This window comes from Oncorhynchus kisutch, linkage group LG26 (genome assembly GCF_002021735.2).
Source record: "Oncorhynchus kisutch isolate 150728-3 linkage group LG26, Okis_V2, whole genome shotgun sequence".
In the NCBI taxonomy this organism is placed as follows: domain Eukaryota; kingdom Metazoa; phylum Chordata; class Actinopteri; order Salmoniformes; family Salmonidae; genus Oncorhynchus; species Oncorhynchus kisutch.
Genome location: NC_034199.2, coordinates 1,781,070 through 1,804,601, shown reverse-complemented (window position 1 = coordinate 1,804,601; position 23,532 = coordinate 1,781,070). Strand labels below are relative to the sequence as shown.

The 23,532-nt window shown below is 42.0% G+C and overlaps 2 protein-coding genes across 8 annotated transcripts; both read left to right on the top strand.

The window, feature by feature from the left end:
* The first annotated feature begins 2,038 nt into the window (after positions 1–2,038).
* On the top strand, positions 2,039–9,409 carry gpr183a (G protein-coupled receptor 183a). 3 transcript variants are annotated; one of them, XM_020461455.2, is made up of 3 exons: positions 2,068–2,206; positions 3,843–3,980; positions 7,483–9,409. In XM_020461455.2, exon 3 carries the CDS (start codon positions 7,516–7,518, stop codon positions 8,614–8,616), a length of 1,101 nt encoding a protein of 366 aa, XP_020317044.1. In that variant the 5' UTR covers positions 2,068–2,206; positions 3,843–3,980; positions 7,483–7,515; the 3' UTR covers positions 8,617–9,409. The 3 variants fall into 3 exon arrangements, with proteins under 3 accessions (XP_020317043.1, XP_020317044.1, XP_031661820.1); XM_020461454.2 differs by lacking the exon at positions 3,843–3,980 and having other exon boundaries at positions 2,039–2,206; XM_031805960.1 differs by lacking the exons at positions 2,068–2,206; positions 3,843–3,980 and adding an exon at positions 5,695–5,981.
* Positions 9,410–11,578: 2,169 nt separating this feature from the next.
* Positions 11,579–20,802, top strand: gpr18 (G protein-coupled receptor 18). Of its 5 annotated transcripts, none has more exons than XM_031805909.1 (4): positions 11,588–11,739; positions 12,412–12,545; positions 12,676–12,780; positions 17,712–20,802. In XM_031805909.1, the coding sequence occupies exon 4, from the start codon at positions 17,741–17,743 to the stop codon at positions 18,785–18,787; it is 1,047 nt and encodes a 348-aa protein (XP_031661769.1). In that variant the 5' UTR covers positions 11,588–11,739; positions 12,412–12,545; positions 12,676–12,780; positions 17,712–17,740; the 3' UTR covers positions 18,788–20,802. The 5 variants fall into 5 exon arrangements, with proteins under 5 accessions (XP_020317046.1, XP_020317050.1, XP_031661769.1 ...); XM_020461459.2 differs by having other exon boundaries at positions 17,709–20,802; XM_020461457.2 differs by lacking the exon at positions 12,412–12,545 and having other exon boundaries at positions 11,579–11,739; positions 17,709–20,802.
* Positions 20,803–23,532: the final 2,730 nt, after the last annotated feature.

Here is a 23,532-nt window from a genome sequence, read left to right as displayed (position 1 = left end):
ATCCTCTCCAGGGCACACCCCGTTGTCAAGAGAACTTACAATGTAGCATCATTACTATAGTGCCTTCAGTAAGTATTCACACCCCTCAACTTCTTCCTTATTTTGTTGTGTTACAGCCTGAATTTAAAATGGCTTAAATGTATATTTTGTATTACTGGACTACAAATACAGCATAATTTCAACATGGAATCAACTATGAATTTTTATTTTTTTTAAGAATTAAAAAGGAAAAGAAGAAATGTCTTCAGTCTTCAACATCTTTGTTATAGCAAGCCTAAATAAGTTCAGGAGTAAACATTTGCTTAACAGGTCACATAATAAGCTGCATGGACTCACTCTGTGTGCAATAATAGTGTTTAACATGATTTTTGAATGACTTCCTCATCTCTGTACCCAATACATATACCCAATCTGTAAGGTCCCTCAGTCGAGCAGTGAATTTCAAACAGATTCAACCACAAAGACCAAGTAGTTTGTCCAATGCCTCACAAAGATGAGCACCTATTGGTAAATGGATTTTTTTTAAAGCAGTCATTGAATATCCCTTTGAGCATGGTGAAGTTATTAATTACACTTGGGATTGTGTATCGAAACACCCAGTCACTACAAAGATACAGGCGTCCTTCCAAACTCAGTTGTTGGAGAGGAAGGAAAGCACTCAAGGATTTCACCATTAGGCCAATGGTGACTTTAAAACAGATACAGAGTTTAATGGCTGTGATACGAGAAAACTGAGGATGGATCAACAACATTGTAGTTACTCCACAATACTAACCTAAATGACAGAGTGAAAAGAAGGAAGCCTGTACAGAATACAAATATTCCAAAAGATGCATCCTGTTTGCAACAACACACTAAAGCCATACTGCAAAAAAATGTGGCATAGCAATGATCTTTTTGTCCTGAATACAAATTGTTATGTTTGGGGCAAATCCAGTGCAAGACATTACTGAGTACCACTCCCCATAATTTAAAGCATAGTGGTGGCTGCGTCATGTTATGGGTATGCCTGTAATCGTTAAGGACAAGATAGTTTTTCAGGATAAAAAAATTAATGGAATGGAGCTAAGTGCAGGAAAAATCCTTGAGGGAAAAACCTCTGTCAGTCTGCTTTATACCAGACACAGCATGACAATAACCTAAAACATAATGCCAGATCTACACTGGAGTTGCTTGCCAAGAAGACAGTGAATGTTCCTGAGTGGTCGAGTTACAGTTTGACTTAAATCTGTTTAAAAATGTATGGCAAGACCTGAAAACAGTGGTCCAGCAATGATCAAAAAAACTATTTGACAGAGCTTGAAGAATTTTGAAAAAAATGATGTGCAAATGTTGCACAATCCGGGTGTGGAAAGGTCTTAGAGTTACCCAGAAAGACTCACAGCTGTAATCACTGTCAAAGGTTATTCTCACACGAAGTGAGTCAGTGGGTTGAATACTTATCTAGTCAAGATATATTAGTGTTTGATTTTTCATGATTTTTTTAAAACAAATATTTTTTAAATGATCCTACTTTGACATTAGAGTATTTTGTGTAGATCTCAGATTTTTTTTTTTTTTTTACAATTAAATCCATTTGAATTCCACTTTGTAAAGCCACAGAATGTGGAAAAGGACAAGGGATGTGAATACTTTAACAGTAGTGTATGAACAAAAGAAACACCTAATGATATTGAGGGTGAGCGTATAGCAACATTGAACACTGATTGATCAGTTATCTATCATATGTAGCTAAATTGACATTCACTATTAAATCATAATTATTAACATGTGGGCAATCTGTTTGTTATTCTAAAAGAGATGGTTAACACAAGTAGTAAATGACTAAATCTGAGATTTAAGTTCCCGGTCTATATCCTGTACTATATTCGAAATAGTCTTAAAAACAGACAAAACATGTTTAAAATATGACCGTGTAGATATGCGACAGCTTGAGACAGAGACATGGGGGGGAGGGGGAGAGATCCACAAACTCAAGAACATAACATAACAGCAACACAGAATATTATAATGTCACTATGGTTACGAGAGTCTGCCCGCCCCTCAAACATAGTTCTCTATTTGTCACTCTGTGTCACTCTGCTCTAAAACCCTGGGGGAACATGGTCTCTGCTGAACTCTGAGAGGACAATTGTCTCGCGCCAAGGAAGAACTATCCTGCTTTACTCTGACACTTTGGAAGTATGCAATAATACAGCTGGTTTTGGTAGGTGCACATTTGTGTTTTGGTTTCTTCAATTGTTGATTGTGTATTCATTATTTCAAGTAAAGCATTTATTTGACTTGACGTTTAGGTAGAATTGGGAAAGTATTGGGAAGCGAAAATCTAAACCCAAAAATTGTTCCAAAACAAAAGTTGCAGTATTGAGAACTGTAAACTATGGCTAACAATATTTTGTTTTCAGGTTCAATGTACAATTGATTAATCATGATTAGGTTCACATCATCAAAACAACTTAGGCAGCTCATACCCAAGGGCACACCCTTGAGCCCTGGCTGTTATACCAGGCCAGTTTAGAACGTAGTAATATATAAATAAAGATGTAACCAGGTGGCTCAGTGATACTGAATCTATATAATTAAATGTTGCACACTGTGGCTCAAATATCTAGTGGTTAATAGGTTGGGGCCCTTAATGCTCAAATGACTCATCCTTAAATGACCCATAGGAGAACCCTTTTTGATTTCAGGTAGAACCCTTTTTAGTTCCAGGTAGAACTATGTTGGGTTCCGTGTAGAACCCTCTGTGGAAAGGGTTCTACATGGGACCCAAAATTGTTCTACTTGGAACAAAAAAGGTTCTACCTGGAACCAAAAATGCTTCTTCAAAAGGTTATCCTATGTGGACAGCAGAAAAACCTTTAAGATTCTAGATAGCACCTTTTGTAACACCTTACTCTAATGCTGTTGCCACCATAGAATTACATATAGAACAGCAAGTTATAGGACCTCTATAGTGGCCACACTGTTTTTACCATGGTCTTACTCCAGACAAAAGGCTATAGCACTTCTGCAAATATATATATATATTAGAGGGGGAAAAAAGGTGTGTGAAGGTTGTAACTACAGATCACAATGAAATACAGCCCTGAGTCCTTGGATTTGGCCTTGTGTTAATGAGTCAGGAAACATAGTTTATTAAAAACTTCACTGTGGAAAAGGTGATGTGTTGATCTGCTTCAGTTTGCTGCCATGAGGCTGGTTTCACAATTGTCTCTAGTGTAGCAGTGGGGGGTCAGTAAAGGCTTGCTGCTCCAGACCAAAAACAGATCTGGCCAAAGCCAGGATAAACAGCTACCACCCAACCTCCAACCTAATTATATTCAGGTGTGTGTAACTAGGGTCTTACCCTTTCTGGCCAGCAGATGTAGCCAACGAGCGGGAATATACCGACCTTCACACGCCCAACCTCTCACTCCATCACACCAGCGGTCATACAGTAAAATAAATATAAAACATTTGTAATTTATATCTACAACCCACTTAACCAAACGGCTCACTGATATACCTAGCTCTTATCAATAGAGCTTATCAATTTGTAAATTACAGTGCATGGAGAATGGTGTTATTTCTATCAGAAAATATAAATATGTTTTTCCACTTGGATCCGACAGCTTGCGCAACTATTCATAATTGAATCGTGTGTAAAGTTGGTGGAATTATGAGGGAATTAAGTCGAGGTCAGAATCTGTAGACACACCTCCACCACACATTCATTTCTTTGATGTCCACCCAAAACGAATAGCATGCTATTCTCATGTTTAAGTTGAAGGTCAGAATATGTGTAGAGAGAAAGGGGCATAGAAAAGGAATTATGTTCCATTTACGCATGCTTACCTCAGGTTGGAATTCCCCCCTATCTGCCTAAACCAAGACAGGAGGCTCACACAACAACTCTGAGGCCAACGCTTTTTAAGGATGAATCAAGAGTTGAGGTTGAATATGTTTCTCAGCATACTCATCCAAAAACATGCAACAAGGTGAGTAAAAAGATGCCTAGCTATTTCTCTCCAACTTGTTGCCTCTATATAGCCTATAAAAACAGTCACGAACATTTACCCACAAGGACATTTACAATGTTGTCTGATATGTGGCACCAGCAATCTAATATCTATGAAGAACACTAGCCAAAATGACACGATGGCAGGCATATATGATTTAATTTTAAAACAAATGTATATTCTGTTTTCAAATAAGTCTAGATCAGATCTATCATTATGGTCTGTCAGATCTATCTTGGCTAGAATTGTTATATTGTAGTCTAACATTCCTTTTTACAATTTCATAGTAGCAAGCCTAAACAGTGTAATTATCTTTTACCAAGAGTATATCAATGGGGGCTGGTGGGAGGAGCTATAGGAGGACGGCTCATTGTAATGGTCAGAATGGAATAAATGGAGGCCGACAGTAAATGTTGATAGATTGCATGTTTTAATATTTCATTTAAAAAAGAATAATTACAAAAGAATAACACATCCAATATATGTAAGAAAATGTATGCACTCAGTACTGTAAGTTGCTCTGGATAAGAGCGTCTGCTAAATGACTAACATGTAAAATGTAAAATATGGAAGTTTGACTGTTCCATTGATTCCATTCCAGCCCGTATAATGAGCCCGTCTTCCTATATCTCCTCCCACCAGCCTCCACTGGAGTATATGGGCTGTTCCAAGGGAGGCACAGTGGTGGATGACTGCATTTGAAGGCTGGACTGACAGAGTGGAGAGCGAACTTTAGGATGAGGGAGACAACATTCCTCAGTCTATGTGATATTGTCCAGCAACAGTGTCATTACAGGGAAGCACTGTCTGTGGAGCAGCCTGTTGCCATTTGTCTGTGGAGGCTTGCCACTAATGTAGAGTACCGAACAATCTCGTTATTGTTTGGTGTTGGTTTGTCAACTGCATGCACAGTCACTAATCAAATTGCCAGTCTCATCCAGGAGAAAATGTTACACCTTCATATCAAGACACCAACTGAGGCTGAGTTCAGAGACATAGTAACAGATTCCTGGACCGTCAACCAGGATCAGGTCAATGCTGTGGAGCAATCGATGACACATATACCCATCATAGCACCACCACAAGACAAGTGGGACTTGTATAACAGATAGATGTTTTACTCTTGGTCCAGAAAGGGGTTGTAGATCACAAATGAACATCAACATCGGACATCCAGATTGGTTGGGTAGGCACAGTACATGATGCCCGTGTGCTGGCAAACTCAGCACCGTTTACCAAGGGTCAGGAGGGCAGACTACTCCAAAGATGGACTGAGACCTTTCATGGTGCGAAAGTGCCACTTGAAATATTAGGAGATGCCGCATACCCACTTCTTCCATGGCTGATGAAGCCCTGATCAGTAGTTCTCACATGACTTTAGAGAGGGCTTTTGGTCGACTGAAGGGAATATGGGGGTATTTGCTTAAACGCAATGACTCTCACATTGACATAATGAACACTCTAATTACGGCATTCTGGGTGCTGAATCATTTTTGTGAAATTTATAATGAGTCTTTTGAGGAGGATGAAGTACAACAACAAATCATTCCCAGCAATGCAACTGGAAGGGAGCACCTGGCACCATCTCTACGGTGAAGCATGGGGGTGGCAGCATCATGCTGTGAGGATTTTTTTCAATGGCAGGGACTGGGAGACTAGTCAGGATCGAGGGAAAGATGAACAGATCAAAGTACAGAGAGATACTTGATGAAAACCTACTCCAGAGCGCTCAAGACCTCAGACTGTGAAGGTTTATCTTCCATTAGGACAACAACCCTAAGCACACTGCCAAGACAATGTAGGCGTGGCTTCGGGACAAGTCTCTGAATGTCCTTGAGTGGCCCAGCCAGAGCCCGGACTTGAACCCGATTGAAAATCTCTGAAGAGACCTGAAAACAACTGTGCAGCGATGCTCCCCATCCACCTGACAGAGCCTGAGAGGAACTGCAGAGAAGAATGGGAGAAACTCCCCAAATACAGGTGTGCCAAGCTTATAGCGTCATACCCGAAGTAGACTCGAGACTGTAATCGCTGCCAAAGGTGCTTCAACAAACTACTGAGTAAAGGGTCTGAATACTTATTTAAATGTCATATTTCAGATTTTTCTTTGTCATTATGGGATATTGTGTGTAGATTGAAGAGGAAAATAAACAATTAAATACATTTTAGAACAAGGCTGTATGTAACGTGACAATGTGGAAAAAGGGAAGGGGTCTGAATACTTTCAGAATGAACATAAAGTGTAATATTGGGATGCAATCTCCAATTTATATCTGTTTTAAAACTACCAAGAAACACTCTTTGTGACACAGATTTAGCACCCTGCAGTAAAAGGTTAAATAGCCTTTTGCCCCCTTACGTTCGCAAATATTCCCATAAACCACTGTATTTTGTGGGTATTTGTCAATTCCACCCATATCCGAGATCTCCAATAAGGTATCAGTTTCACAGAAAGTTCATGTCGCCCCTTTGCCCTTATTTTAACTAATTTTGTATCTTAGCTAATTTAGCTAATTAAGTTAGTTAATAGTATGTCAAGATAACGTTAGCTGGCTAACAAAAGTTTAATGACCAACGGAAAATAACAAAAATCACTTGGTTGCAACTTCGTATGTTAACATTTTTGCATGCGAACATCAGCAAAGGGTGTTGCCGCGTCACAATACCTCGTACCCTGGTCCTGGATCTTGGACCCACAGCCTGGGCAGGGTCCAGGATATGTGAAAGCGCCCGTAGAGTGTAGGGATGCAGACTTCCTAGTGTATGAGTGCCCTGTAGGGATGTAGACTTCCTAGTGTGCCTTTTAACACAAATACTTTCCTGTGACGTGACCACCGCAGGTGTGTGCAGTGGAATTGGTCATTTAGCATGTACTTTATGCGCACAAAACATTATGAACACCTTCCTAATTTTGAGTTGCACCCTCTCCCCCCTTTTGCCCTCAGAACAGATTCAATTTATTAGGGCATTGACTCTAAAAGGTGTCGAAAGCATTCCACTGGGATGCTGGTCCATGTTGACTCCAATGCTTACCACAGTTGTGTCAAGTTGGCTGGATGTCGTTTGGGTGGTGGACCATTCTTGATACAAACTGGAAATTGTTGAGCGTGAAAGACCCAGCAGCGCTGCAGTTCTGAAAAGAAACTGGTGCGCCTGGCACCTACTACCATACCCTGTTCAAAGGCACTTCAATATTTTGTCTTGCCCATTCACCCTCTGAATGGCACACATACGCAATCCATGTCTCAATTGTCTCAAAGCTTAAAAATCCTTCTTTAACCTGTGTGGGTTTATCGATATGTGATTGTAGCTGTCACCTGGATTCCCCTTGTCAGTCTATTTCATGGAAAGTACAGTTGTTCTTAATGATTTTTACACTCAGTGTACATCTACATCCATTCAGTCAATAGTGATGTGTACTACTAACTGCAAACATGAACATTTTGGCATTGACAAAGCTGCTTTTTCCTTATTTTCACAGATATAGCTAGCTTCCCTCTCCACTGGCCCCAAGATGGAGGTGATAAGGACCTTCAACCAGCCTCCAACCTCCAGCCATCCAACCCCCACCCGTAATGACTCAGACACCTGCATTACCCTGTACAACCACCGGGGTTATGCCCGAGTCCTCATGCCCCTCTTCTACTGCATCGTCTTCTCCGTGGGGTTGCTGGGCAATGCCCTGGCCTTCCACATCATCCGCCCCAACGTGAAGAAGATGAACTCCACCACGCTCTACTCCGCCAACCTGGTCATCTCCGACATCCTGTTCACACTGTCACTACCGTTACGGATAATCTACTACGCCCTGGGCTTTCACTGGCCCCTGGGGGAGGCCCTGTGTAAGATCACAGGGCTGATCTTCTACATCAACACTTACGCCGGGGTCAACTTCATGACCTGCCTCAGTGTGGACCGGTTCATTGCTGTCGTCTTGCCGCTCCGATTCGCACGCTTCCGTAAGGTCTCCAATGTCCGGTACATTTGTGTCGGGGTGTGGTTGCTGGTCTTAATGCAAACTCTGCCCCTCCTCTCCATGACCATGACTAACGAGGAACCTGATGGCTTCATCACCTGTATGGAGTATCCCAACTTCGAACCGGTGCCCAACATCTCCTATATCCTGATTGGCGCCGTATTCCTAGGCTACGGAGTCCCCGTGGTGACCATCCTGGTGTGCTACTCCATACTGTGCTATAAACTCCGCCTCGCCGCCAAGGCCAATCAGCTGACGGACAAGTTGGGGCGCAGCCAAAAAGCCATCGGGGTGATCTGCTGCGTCTCCCTGGTGTTTGTGGTCTGTTTCAGCCCCTATCACATCAACCTCCTCCAATACATGATCCGAAAGCTGATCTACACACCAGACTGTGCTGAACTCACAGCCTTCCAGATCTCCTTACACTTCACTGTTTGTCTGATGAACCTCAACTCCTGCCTGGATCCATTCATCTACTTCTTTGCCTGTAAGGGTTACAAGAGTAAGGTGCTGAAGATACTGAAGAGGCAGGTGAGCGTGTCCTTCTCCAGCGCAGCACGGACATTGCCAGAGGGGTCCTCAAGAGACGTCAACGATGGTATGAAGATCCACCTCAACAGCACCAGACACAAACCGTGAGAGAATGGTGAAAGGTGAGCCGACGACCAACCAACAGGTTGGAGAGCCAACAACCATCAATCAGACCGGTGAGCCAACGATCAGCCAACAGACCGGTGAGCCAATGATCAGTCAACGACCAGTGAGAATGATGAGCCAATGACCAACAGTTCAGCAGCCAACAATCAGTTGCCAGCAGTGAGACAGAAACCAGCAAATTGCCAGAGGATCTCTGAGGAGAACTATAACTGTATAACTGATTACAAGTTTAAAGAGGCATCTCACACCCTCTGGAAATAGAGACACTGATCTAGGACAGCCCAGGTAGCAGACTGTTTCTGCATCCAACAAAGTGCTTGTCTATATAATGACAAGTTGATCAAACGAAGAAACACATAAGAACATTATTAAACAGCATGGCCACTTGCATGAGAAGATGTCTTGAAATGGACAGCTGAATATTACTTAATTGTTTCAGAGATTCTGACCAAAGAATACAAAGCTTTGGAACATTACAATGCAGAGGAATGAAGATTAGAAACCATGTTGATTATAGTTTTTGTATATACACTTAATGAATTATTCTTCAAAATAACCTTGTGATTATTGATAAATGTAAAATATTTCAACACCATGTACTAAATGTAACCACGTCCCTCAATTAATTGAATCAGGATCAATTACATTTTTTACCAAGATGTTCAAATGTATGAATTAGTTTGTTCACAATGGTTTCCCTCTGTCTTGATTAATGTGATTGTTGTATTATTTTAAATAAATAAGAAATATAAATAAATGATCCCGTGGTGTTCAACGTCATGTGGTATTTCTTAGAAAGATACAATGAATATCCGTCCACATTGGTGATGTTGACCTGACTTCACTGTAGGCCCACAACGCTTGCCCAGCACAACGCAGTAACTTTGCTGAGCCCCAAGAGGGCAGTGTTACACAGAATAGAGTAGAATGTAGATTGATTGTTTTATAACACGATTGTGTCCTTTATTCACTGGATGCTTGTTTGTAAAGTCCTGTCTAAATTAGCCTGGGGACATGCCTAAGAAAGGAATGTTTTATTCGTTTGGAATGATCAACCCACATTGGCCTGCATTCGTCTGTCCACCAAAACATTTACACCTGCTAGACTAACCTATATTGTTGTTTTCTGAGGGTGCTGTATGGAGTGATATTAGTGCCACCACAAATTGAATCTGAATTATTTTGAATTTGTGTTAAGAATAATTTAATTCTGTAATATAATTCCACAGTGCTGGGCTCCATAAGAATACACCTATACCCCAACCTAAAGAAGTGCTGCCAGAAACACAGACATGATGCCAACCACATGATGGCTGTCACAGGAAGACATCACACAGACTGCTGTCACAACAACATATTACTAAGAACACAACACACCATCTGGCATAGACAGCAGACTGAGGGAAAAAGAGATTTACAACTATATTTATTACCAAAGATACACTTCAGAAGCAAAGCATATAACATGTGTATATATATATATATATATCAACTACTCATTGATATGGTTTACAGTATATGACTGTATTCACTATGTTTAGGCATTCTAATCCACCCTTAATGCATAGAGGGGTATCATATTGTCCCTCCTCTGGATTGAGATGACACCTTGACATGATTGATATCAGTACCACACACTAATCAGCTCACAAACTAACCGACTCATCATAGCAAAACATGCAACACATTTCATCTTTGAGGAGATCAAAGAAATGGGGGAAGCAGCCACATGGTTCAGCAGCCACATGGTGCAGCATAGTTTTCTTGAGTGTAGGAAACGTCACATAGTGTGGGAAAGTGTTACAGATGCTTCTCTCCATTGTGTCTCAAATCCTCAGTGGCGGAGATGATCTATGATCATAATGGAAAAGACGAGTCTGCATGGAGAGAACAAGTCAGCCCTTATGACCCTCAAGACTTGTGATTTGCTGTGTCCACTTTGTAATCCACTAAAACTTGATCATAAAAATCTTATTTACACACACACACACACACACACACACACACACACACACACACACACACACACACACACACACACACACACACACACACACACACACAGACAACATCCCCTGCTATGTTTTCATGTCCCAGTCCATCCTTGACCTTGAGGAATCTCACTCAAGGTGCGCAGACAGTTTGCATCCATTAAAAAGCCGTGGTAAAAACCATCTCCCGGCGTCAGCGTAAAGTGTATTACCACCCGTTCTTATTTCCTGTTTATATGGCGACTACCTCAACATCCTGTTTTTAATTACTTCTCTCCAGCAGCATATGCTTCTGGTGGCAATCTGCTGCGGATTACTCCCCCAAGAGCTAATGCGCTGTGACAGACCCCACTTTTCCAATCAATAACTCTCCCTAAATCTGCCATCTTCTCCGCCTGCCAAAAGCACTACCCACTTCTAATCGCACATCATTTTCTTTAAGGGTGTCTAATTGCAGATTGAAGCTGTAGATCTTTCTTGAGTTCCCTGATAAAGAAAAGAGAGGCCGCATACACAGCAATAATGTGCGGGAATATAATCTCTGTATCTAAGTATACTTTTTGTCCAGCACCGGTTAACTAAAGTTTGGGAAGTGCATATCACTTTCTAGTGTTTCTTCCATAGCTATCTACTAAACTCATTTAAAAAAAGATGCTATCTAGAGCCTAAAACAGTTCTTCAGCTGCTCCCATAGGAGAACCCTTTTGAGTTCCATGTTAAACCCTTTCCACAAAATATTTCTACCTGGAACCAAAAATGGTTCCACCTAGAACCAAAAAGGGTTCTTCAAAGGGTGCTCTATGGGGGCGGCCGAAAAAAAAACCTTTTGGAACACTTTTTTCTAAGAGTGTATATCAACAGTGAAAACAATACAACACAGGAAGTGAAGGGGGTTTTACACTGTTGCACTGTAGCAACCAATAAAACGGTACTTCTGAAATAGCACTGTTTTCACTTCCCCCTTTGTGTGTTGAACTCAACACTCCAAGAGAAAGAAAGAGAGAGAGAGAGATATGGCTGCATGCCTCATCGTTTCACAAGTGTCTTGAAGTGCTTGTGAGGCCTCTTTGGTAGAATGCTGAGAGAGAGAGAGGACATGATGCAAATAAATGAGGTAAGTAGCTGCACTTTTACTGAGCTTCCATCGCTATTTAGATCTAGCTAATCTCATCTGAAGAAATGTACTACATTTAGTTTTAAGATTAAATGGTACTTTTTGGGTATGTTTTAAATAGATAAACAAAGTATTGGTTGATCAAACACACATACAATTATAGGGAGAAGCATCTGTTTCTCGATTTTGTCTGTTGTCTCAGATTAAACCACACTGAGTGAAATCTTGATACATAAAAGTATAATTACAGTTGAATAATATAACATGCTATAATATGATATGATTATTGTCGTAATAATCAGACTTTTGTTATTTTGTTCTACTAAGCTATTCATTCTCGACACCAGCTCAATTTACAGATATATCTTCAAACTCAAGGGAAGTTAAAGAGATGCTCTGGAATTTGGCAAATAATTAGGGCTCTATTCAAATCAGATTCACTTTAGCCAACATCTGCATAGTAGTTGTTTTAGCAGAACTGTGTTAGAGCTGTCAAATCCACAAGTGGCTCCATGCAGTATACCTAAAGCAGAGTCACATTAACAGAAATCCTATGTTTACAAGTTTGAACAATGGAATGTGAGATGTAATCTACACATTGATTGGGATGATAGAAATCCTCATTATTTTGTTGAATTATTTTTCAATGTGGGTCTAATTATTTCTATATAGCCTACACGTTCTTGCTCTGAACTTCTAAAGAAAGTGGGTCCGGTGTGGCTTCGTAACAAAGCGCAAGAGCAGCTACTCACCAAATTGACGGCTTCAAGGCAGTTCCACCACCGACATGCCAAAACATCTGCTATGTGGGTGTCTACTATTGCCGGTTAACGCTTGATCTGATTGAATCTAGGCCTAAGTATTTTCTAAAACCTTCCACTTTGGGCTGGATGTTTCTATGTGTAGTTTATACATGCATAATCTATCTCCTTTCAGAACTACTGGCAAAAATATATATGAAAGTCCTGGATAATCTCTTCAAGTGAGAGAGGGTTCCTAACCCATTTACAGTAAATGGTCACGAAGGGTTTTCCAGTCAAGGTAACCAAAAGACTCCCATCAACTACTGTACTTTCACTTCTTTATCTCTTGTACTCTCTTCTCCTTTTCTGCTCTGATTCAAGACCCAAAACCCTTCAAATCCTTTCTCTCGTAAGCTTGTAAAAAGGGAAACAGGGCTCAATGTCACATGGATGTCTGTCTCTATGCTCTGTGTCTGTAACTGTAAGACATACACATGATTACAGTAAGACAATTGTACACTAAAATTGTCACCTTCCTGTTCATCTACTATTGATACTGCAGGTGCACAGCTGGGCCATTCTACAAATTGAGTGCCTTTTATGGTAGTGCAATTTTGAAGAAAAAAAAACACTATTTATTTCAACAAATTTTTACATTTTACCATAAAGAGCACATGTTCAACTTCATAACAAAAGGTCTTCCCATCTCAAGAGGTTAAATTAAGAAAAGTGACTATAAAAGTGACAGAGTTGGCTGTAACAGGATTGACGATTTCAACTGGTTTCAACTGGTACCCCGAGGCCCCAAATGCAGTACTCTGGCCCTGATGACAACCAGCTCACCTGCTTTAACACTATGGTTTGACCAGGCCTATTCAATGCTCTTTTGAAGAAGAAAAATGGAATGGTTTTACCATATTAAAACGACAAATATAAATGAACAACTAATCACATTAAATACATCCTTATAAGATACTTTCCCAAATAAACCAATTTCATGATATTTCATGTGTTATTTTTCTGCAGACAATATTTTTTTTATTTTTTTTATTTTACCTTTATTTAACCAGGTAGGCAAGTTGAGAACAAGTTCTCATTTACAATTGCGACCTGGCCAAGATAAAGCAAAGCAGTTCGACAGATAAAACGACACAGAGTTACACATGGAGTAAAAACAAACATACAGTCAATAATGCAGTATAAACAAGTCTATATACAATGTGAGCAAATGAGGTGAGAAGGGAGGTAAAGGCAAAAAAAGGCCATGATGGCAAAGTAAATACAATATAGCAAGTAAAATACTGGAATGGTAGTTTTGCAATGGAAGAATGTGCAAAGTAGAAATAAAAAATAATGGGGTGCAAAGGAGCAAAATAAATAAATAAATTAAAATTAAATACAGTTGGGAAAGAGGTAGTTGTTTGGGCTAAATTATAGGTGGGCTATGTACAGGTGCAGTAATCTGTGAGCTGCTCTGACAGTTGGTGCTTAAAGCTAGTGAGGGAGATAAGTGTTTCCAGTTTCAGAGATTTTTGTAGTTCGTTCCAGTCATTGGCAGCAGAGAACTGGAAGGAGAGGCGGCCAAAGAAAGAATTGGTTTTGGGGGTGACTAGAGAGATATACCTGCTGGAGCGTGTGCTACAGGTGGGAGATGCTATGGTGACCAGCGAGCTGAGATAAGGGGGGACTTTACCTAGCAGGGTCTTGTAGATGACATGGAGCCAGTGGGTTTGGCGACGAGTATGAAGCGAGGGCCAGCCAACAAGAGCGTACAGGTCGCAATGGTGGGTAGTATATGGGGCTTTGGTGATAAAACGGATTGCACTGTGATAGACTGCATCCAATTTGTTGAGTAGGGTATTGGAGGCTATTTTGTAAATGACATCGCCAAAGTCGAGGATTGGTAGGATGGTCAGTTTTACAAGGGTATGTTTGGCAGCATGAGTGAAGGATGCTTTGTTGCGAAATAGGAAGCCAATTCTAGATTTAACTTTGGATTGGAGATGTTTGATATGGGTCTGGAAGGAGAGTTTACAATCTAACCAGACACCTAAGTATTTGTAGTTGTCCACGTATTCTAAGTCAGAGCCGTCCAGAGTAGTGATGTTGGACAGGCGGGTAGGTGCAGGTAGCGATCGGTTGAAGAGCATGCATTTAGTTTTACTTGTATTTAAGAGCAATTGGAGGCCACGGAAGGAGAGTTGTATGGCATTGAAGCTTGCCTGGAGGGTTGTTAACACAGTGTCCAAAGAAGGGCCGGAAGTATACAGAATGGTGTCGTCTGCGTAGAGGTGGATCAGGGACTCACCAGCAGCAAGAGCGACCTCATTGATGTATACAGAGAAGAGAGTCGGTCCAAGAATTGAACCCTGTGGCACCCCCATAGAGACTGCCAGAGGTCCGGACAGCAGACCCTCCGATTTGACACACTGAATTCTATCAGAGAAGTAGTTGGTGAACCAGGCGAGGCAATCATTTGAGAAACCAAGGCTGTCGAGTCTGCCGATGAGGATATGGTGATTGACAGAGTCGAAAGCCTTGGCCAGATCAATGAATACGGCTGCACAGTAATGTTTCTTATCGATGGCGGTTAAGATATCGTTTAGGACCTTGAGCGTGGCTGAGGTGCACCCATGACCAGCTCTGAAACCAGATTGCATAGCAGAGAAGGTATGGTGAGATTCGAAATGGTCGGTAATCTGTTTGTTGACTTGGCTTTCGAAGACCTTAGAAATAGATATAGGTCTGTAGCAGTTTGGGTCAAGAGTGTCCCCCCCTTTGAAGAGGGGGATGACCGCAGCTGCTTTCCAATCTTTGGGAATCTCAGACGACACGAAAGAGAGGTTGAACAGGCTAGTAATAGGGGTGGCAACAATTTCGGCAGATAATTTTAGAAAGAAAGGGTCCAGATTGTCTAGCCCGGCTGATTTGTAGGGGTCCAGATTTTGCAGCTCTTTCAGAACATCAGCTGAATGGATTTGGGAGAAGGAGAAATGGGGAAGGCTTGGGCGAGTTGCTGTTGGGGGTGCAGTGCTGTTGTCCGGGGTAGGAGTAGCCAGGTGGAAAGCATGGCCAGCCGTAGAAAAATGCTTATTGAAATTCTCAATTATGGTGGATTTATCAGTGGTGACAGTGTTTCCTATCTTCAGTGCAGTGGGCAGCTGGGAGGAGGTGTTCTTATTCTCCATGGACTTTACAGTGTCCCAGAACTTTTTTGAGTTAGTGTTGCAGGAAGCAAATTTCTGCTTGAAAAAGCTAGCCTTGGCTTTTCTAACTGCCTGTGTATAATGATTTCTAGCTTCCCTGAACAGCTGCATATCACGGGGGCTGTTCGATGCTAATGCAGAACGCCATAGGATGTTTTTGTGTTGGTTAAGGGCAGTCAGGTCTGGGGAGAACCAAGGGCTATATCTGTTCCTGGTTCTAAATTTCTTAAATGGGGCATGTTTATTTAAGATGGTTAGGAAGGCATTTAAAAAAAATATCCAGGCATCCTCTACTGACGGGATGAGATCAATATCCTTCCAGGATACCCCGGCCAGGTCGATTAGAAAGGCCTGCTCGCAGAAGTGTTTCAGGGAGCGTTTTACAGTGATGAGTGGAGGTCGTTTGACCGCTGACCCATTACGGATGCAGGCAATGAGGCAGTGATCGCTGAGATCTTGGTTGTAGACAGCAGAGGTGTATTTAGAGGGGAAGTTGGTTAGGATGATATCTATGAGGGTGCCCGTGTTTAAGGTTTTGGGGAGGTACCTGGTAGGTTCATTGATTATTTGTGTGAGATTGAGGGCATCTAGTTTAGATTGTAGGATGGCTGGGGTGTTAAGCATGTTCCAGTTTAGGTCGCCTAGCAGCACGAACTCTGAAGATAGATGGGGGGCAATCAGTTCACATATGGTGTCCAGAGCACAGCTGGGGGCAGAGGGTGGTCTATAGCAGGCGGCAACGGTGAGAGACTTGTTTTTAGAGAGGTGGATTTTTAAAAGTAGAAGTTCAAATTGTTTGGGTACAGACCTGGATAGTAGGACAGAACTCTGCAGGCTATCTTTGCAGTAGATTGCAACACCGCCCCCTTTGGCAGTTCTATCTTGTCTGAAAATGTTGTAGTTTGGAATTAAAATGTCTGAGTTTTTGGTGGTCTTCCTAAGCCAGGATTCAGACACAGCTAGAACATCCGGGTTGGCAGAGTGTGCTAAAGCAGTGAATAGAACAAACTTAGGGAGGAGGCTTCTAATGTTAACATGCATGAAACCAAGGCTATTACGGTTACAGAAGTCGTCAAAAGAGAGCGCCTGGGGAATAGGAGTGGAGCTAGGCACTGCAGGGCCTGGATTCACCTCTACATCGCCAGAGGAACATAGGAGGAGTAGAATAAGGGTACGGCTAAAAGCTATGAGAATTGGTCGTCTAGAACGTCTGGAACATAGAGTAAAAGGAGGTTTCTGGGGGCGATAAAATAGCATCAAGGTATAATGTACAGACAAATGTATGGTAGGATGTGAATACAGTGGAGGTAAACCTAGGTATTGAGTGATGAAGAGAGAGATATTGTCTCTAGAAACATCGTTGAAACCAGGAGATGTCATTGCATGTGTGGGTGGTGGAACTAATAGGTTGGATAAGGTATAGTGAGCAGGACTAGAGGCTCTACAGTGAAATAAGCCAATAAACACTAACCAGAACAGAAATGGACAAGACATATTGACATTAAGGAGAGGCATGCTTAGTCGAGTGATCAAAAGGGTCCGGTGAGTGGAGAGGTTGGTTGGTGATTTAGACAGCTAGCCAGGGCATCGGTAGCAAGCTAGCATAGGATGGAGGTCTGTTGTTAGCCACCTCCTGCGCTCCATCAGTAGATTAGTGGGGTTCCGTGTGGTAGAGGGGATCAATCCAAATCACACAACAACAACAAAAATAAAAATAGATATAGTTATAGAGGCCCAAGAAGAAAACATAATAATAATAATAAAAAATAATAAAAAATAAAATAAAATAAAAAATAAAAAAATTGTCAGCAGACATATCCTACGATTATTGCCACATTTATTTGATCATGTGACTTATTTGGTCTAGTGGATTATGCCACAGAGCATGGCACATGCATACCAGAGTTACTCTGTACCCAGAGTTACAGAGTCTTCTATTGGGGTCCTAGTTGTTAAATAAAACTACAAAATCTGTATGTGTTAATGTTCATCTATTTACTTATCATGTGCTCTTTTTCAGCAGTACCATTTCACAGGGTAGTTAGATGCATCATGGGAGTGGATCAGAACTTATCTACAGTAGTGGACCTGAACACATCTAATATAACCATGGAGTACAGCGCAGCCCGCTCAGTGGAACAGGTCCCTACAGAATACCGCATCGCAGGCCTGGTCTTCTACTGTGTCATCTTCACCATTGGCATAGTGGTCAACGTCACCGCATTATGGGTATTTGCCTTGACCACCAAGAGGAGGAACTCCGTCTCGGTCTACATGATCAACGTGGCCATAGTGGATCTCGTCTTTATCATCCTTCTCCCCTTCCGGATGGTTTACTATGGCCAGGACTACTGGCCGTTTGGAGACATCTTCTGTCGGGTCAGCGCGGCTCTGACTGTCTTCTACCCCTGCATGGCCCTGTGGCTCTTCGCCCTGATCAGCACTGACCGCTACGTGGCCATCATCCAGCCCAAACACAGCAAGGAGCTCAAGAACATCCCCAAAGCCCTGGTAGCATGCATCGGGGTGTGGATCATGACCCTGGGTAGCACTGTCCCCTTGCTCTTCCCAGACCACGACCCGGATCGCTCCTCCAACTTCACCACCTGCATCAAGATGCGTGACATCATCCACCTGCGAACGGACAACCCCGTCCACTTCACACGCCTGGCATTCTTCTTCCTGGTGCCAACCTGTATCATGATTGGTTGCTATGTGGTCATCGTGGATAATCTCGTCCACGGACGGACTTCCAAGCTCAAGCCCAAGGTCAAGCAGAAGTCCATCAGGATCATCATCACGCTCATCGTCCAGGTGCTGGTGTGTTTCGTGCCCTTCCACGTTTGTTTGGTGGTTCTGTTGCTGGACGGTGGTGATGGTTCGAACTACAGCACGTGGGGGGCCTTTACAACATTCCTGATGAACCTGAGTACAGTTCTGGACATTATTCTTTACTACATTGTCTCCAAGCAGTTCCAAGATAGAGTGATCAGTGTGATTCTGTACAGGAACTACCTGCGTAGCGTACGGAGGAAGAGCAGACGCACACACACAGGGAGTGTGAGGTCGCTCAGTAACTTGACCAGCGCCATGATCTAAAGGCGGAAACCAAACTCAACTGTGCAAAAGAAGGTGACCCAGGGACTTAACAGATGCATACCTGGCAGACAGTGGCGGTCGGTGACATTTATTATGAGGGAGGACAATACATTTTTTTATGAGCATGGCCTTATTTCTATTACAGCTTATTGGATGATTGTCATTCATATTCCATTCCCCCAGCTCAATGTAACATCGATAGGTTTTGGCTACTACATGATACTCACATTTCCCTATCATGAAGTTGGTACAGCCTAGCCCATGAATTAAGTTTACAACCACAGGTCGAGAGAAAGATTTGAGTTATCAAGGTGGCAGACAGTGACACATTCAATACCGTCTTGCACACTCTTGCCCACATCTAGCTGATCTATGGTGTCATCATTAATCCAACAGTTGCAAACAAAAGTTGCAGGTATGTTTTTCCCCATTTCGTTCCATTTGCTTCTGTTTAAGAAATGTTTTTCAACAGAATTGGCAGAAGGAATATACCCCTGATCACACGCAAACACAGTTCACTTCACAGCAGCCACATACAAACAGCATGAGCACAACACAACACATCAGCTGTCTGTGACCAGGCGAAAAAACCTTCCCAAGCCAAAATGTCATATCATAACCGCTACACACAGCTACATCGTTGTCACCATATTAGCTCACGTCATAGTAAACATAGCTACTACAATCAACATGTTAGTAAACCCTCTACAATCATGCAGTATGGTGTAAAGTCAGCAAACTTGCTTCTCCTTTATTTTTAAAGAAATTAATGTGTTCAAAATTGTTAAACTATTGTCTTTCTTTCTCTTTGAGTCAACTACTCACCACATAGTATGCACTGCTAGCTGTAGCTAATTATTTTAGTACTAGATTCATTCACTGATCCTTTGATTAGGTGAACAACATGTCAGTTCATGCTGCAAGAGCTCTGATAGGTTGGAGGCAGTCCTCCGGAAGTTCAAAATTACTGTGTAGGTCTATGGAAGGGGGTGAGAACCATGAGCCTCCTAGGCTTTGTATTGAAGTCAATGTACCCAGAGGAGGACGGAAACTAGCTGTCCTCTGGCTACACCATGGTGCTACCCCAGAGAGTGCTGTTGAGGCTACTGTAGACCTTTGCATCAGCTGTCTGTGACCAGGCGAAAAAACCTTCCCGAGCCAAAATGTCATATCATAACCGCTAACAGTGTTTTCATAAATTATTTGGTGACGTGAATATATTTTGTATAGTTTTATCTAAAAAGGATAACTTTTTAATGTTTCCCTTGTTTTTATTTTCATGAAATTTGTTGAGGAGGATGGTCCTTCCCTTCCTCCTCTGAGGAGCCTCCACTGCTGGCAGAGTGTTCTAACACTGAGTAAAGTATACAGGTGTGTTCAGACTGGTGATTCAGTAACTTCATCTCGATTTACATTTGAAATGATGGGTTGGAAGGGGGGTTAAGGGTCATGGCCGAAGACTGGGTACAGGCCAGATACATAAACTCACCTGCAAAGGACTACTCTTCCCAAAATGGAAAGTGATAGCAGTGGAAGGGGGGTTAAGGGTCATGGTGGGTTGGAAGAGGGGTTAAGGGTCATGGCGAAAGACTGGGTACAGGCCAGATACATAAACTCACCTGCCAAGGACTACTCTTCCCAAAATGGAAAGTGAGAGCATCCAAATGACTTACACACACTTGGCATGGTGTGTCAAACCTAACTAAATTGACCCATATGGATCAAAAGGATCTGTATGAATAATATAATGATTCGTATATGGGTACACCTGAAACATGTCTTCTAAGAAATAGTCCACATTAATACAAAGGCATAATATAAGAACCATAATTGTTTTACTTACATGTTGTCACATATACAGTGTATGTGAGAAACACAAGAATCCTGCATGTTTTGTGCTTTCTTCTAAGAAGTAGGCCATAGATTTACTTATAACATTTCATTAAATCCTTGTGTGTGTGTGTTCGCTGTGGGCTTCATGTTCAACTCATTAAAAAAACAGATTTGAATCCACACTCACTGTACGGGAGCATTGTTTTACCATAAACATCTCGGAATAGTCAAGACTAATTTAATTACCCTGAGACTACTATACAGCAAATGTATACATCAAGGTTATTAGAGTAAACTAAAACTGAAAATAAACTAAAAACGAATAATGAAAAAATATTTATTAAAGTGAAATAAAATAATTAACAAACCTGTTTGAAAAAGTAAAACTATACTGGGAATTATGATCAGTTTATGTACAGTATAATGTTTTTCTACATTTTGGGAAAAAAGCTAATAGGGTTTTCAAACTTTTATTTCATATGTGGTTTTCAAGCTTCTGAATCTGGCTGGTCACATTGACATTGACTTGTATTTAAAGGTATACTCAGCGAGATGACGTTGCCATGTGTAGCACCACAGATATTGGTCGCATTTCTCTGCTCATACGTTGCATAAGTCATCCAATGGTTGCAATAACATGTCGGTAGTGTTACTCTACTCAGATGTTGCTTATGCTTTCCAGATCTTACAACACCTGGATAGGTGTTTTAATTATCGGCTAGCCACATCATATGGTATAGCAGTCTGGTACCTTACTGCACAGTTGATGACATGGCACACAACCATTGGTTGACGCATGCATCGTCTGAGCAGAGGAACACCACCATGATGTGGTTAGCTGATACGTAAAATGACTGTCCGGGCATTGTAAGATCTGGCACACGTCAGGAACATCTGAGCAGATGAACGCGCCCATTAAGATGATCTTGATACTTTGTCCTCAGACAGCCACACAGTATCTATGAGTGTACACGGGTGCACTTCACGCTGCTACAATGTGATAGCTATGGGACCAAAACAGTTGAGAAGTTTAGCCTCGTGCTTCAACGCTCCTGGTTGTTGCAGAAATTGACCCACTACTAGTGTTTACTTCCTGCATCTACGTCATCTGGCTGAGTCTACCTTTCAACCTAACCTGTGACCTGACCCATCACCTTATGCATTAGTGCTCCACAGTGGCAAGAAGTTACATCCCAGAAAACACTAACGTCTCCTAGCCTACCACACAAAGGCAACTTTCTGTCCTCAACACCAAAACAAAAACTGAATCTAAATAACTAGTAAATCATATCTGAAAACTAACAAACTAAACTGAAATTCAAATAAAAATCTTCAATCTTAAAAAATCAAATACAGTAACACAAAACTATAATAACCTTGGTACACATCACATGAGACAGGGAGATGTCAATCTGGTTATCCTAACCATCTCCATTTCAAATCTAACATGTGCGGAACTACTGAATTTGATCACTGGAAAAGGACAGTAAGAGTATGTGTGTATTATACACTATATAATACAAACATATGTGGATACCCCTTCAAATTAATGGATTGGGCAATTTAAGCCACACTCGTTGCTGACAGGTCTATAAAATCAAGCACACAGCCATGCAATCTCCATAGGAAAACATTGGCAGTAGAATGGCCTTACTGAAGAGCTCAGTGACTTTCAATGTGGCACGGTCATAGGATGCCACCTTTCCAACAAGTCAGTTCGTAACATCTCTGCCTTGCTAGAGCTGCCCCGGTCAACTGTAAGTGCTGTTATTTTGAATTGGAAATGTTTAGGAGCAACAACGGCTGAGCTGCAAAGTGGTAGGCCACACGAGCTCACAGAAGAGGACCACCGAGTGCTAAAGTGCGTTACATGTAAAAAATTATCTGTCCTGGGTTGCAACACTCACTAACAAGTTCCAAACTGCCTCTGCAAGCAACTTCAGCACAATAACTGTTCTTCGGGAGCTTCATGAAATTGGTTTTCATGGCCGAGCAGCCACACACAAGCCTAAAATCACCATCTGCAATGCCAAGCGTCGGCTAGAGTTGTGTTATTCGCACCGCCATTGGACTGGAGCAGTGGAAATGCGTTCTCTGGAATGATGGATCACGCTTTACCATCACGCAGTCCGATGGACGAATCTGGGTTTGGCGGATGCCAGGTGAACGCTACCTGCCCAAATGCGTCGTGCCAACTGTAAAGTTTGGTGGAGGAGGAATAATGGTCTGGCGGTGTGTTCATGGTTCGGGCTAGGCCTCCTTAGTTTCAGAGAAGGGACATTTTAAAGCTACAGCATACAATGACATTGTAGACAATTCTGTGCTTCCAACTTAGTGGAAACAGTTTGGGGAAAGCCCTTTCCTGTTTCAGCACCCCCGTGAATAAAGCGAGGTCCATACAGAAATAGTTTGTTGAGGTTGGTGTGAAATCATTTTACTGGCCTGCACAGTCCTGACGTCAACCCCATCAAACACTATTGGGATGAATTGGAACGCCGACTGAGAGCCAGGCCTAATCGCCCAACATTAGTGCCCGACCTCACTCATGCTCTCGTGGCTGAATGGAAGCGAAGTACCAACATCTAGTGGAAAGCCCTCTCAGAAGAGTGGGGGCTGTTATATCATATTAATGCCCATGATTTTGGAATGAGATGTTCTACGAGCAGGTGTCCACATACCATTGGTCGCATAGTATAGCTTCGTAAAGGCTTAACAGCAAAGTCAGCATAAATCGTTTGTCATCTCTGAGCGGTGTTATATCTCGAACAGGAAACAGTGGTGGAAGTCAGTAAAAGGTTAGAGGGTCTGTGTTCTTAGGCTTTCAGTTGTGGTGTTGTATCATAGCTACAGTACATTGTTCATAGTATCTTCTGTCATGACAAAACATTATCTTAATCTCCTCAAAGTAACCA

Excerpts from the sequence above, each read along its gene's own strand:
- gpr183a (XM_020461454.2), top strand. The coding sequence starts at position 7,516 with ATGGAGGTGATAAGGACCTTCAACCAGCCTCCAACCTCCAGCCATCCA.
- gpr18 (XM_020461457.2), top strand. The coding sequence starts at position 17,741 with ATGGGAGTGGATCAGAACTTATCTACAGTAGTGGACCTGAACACATCT.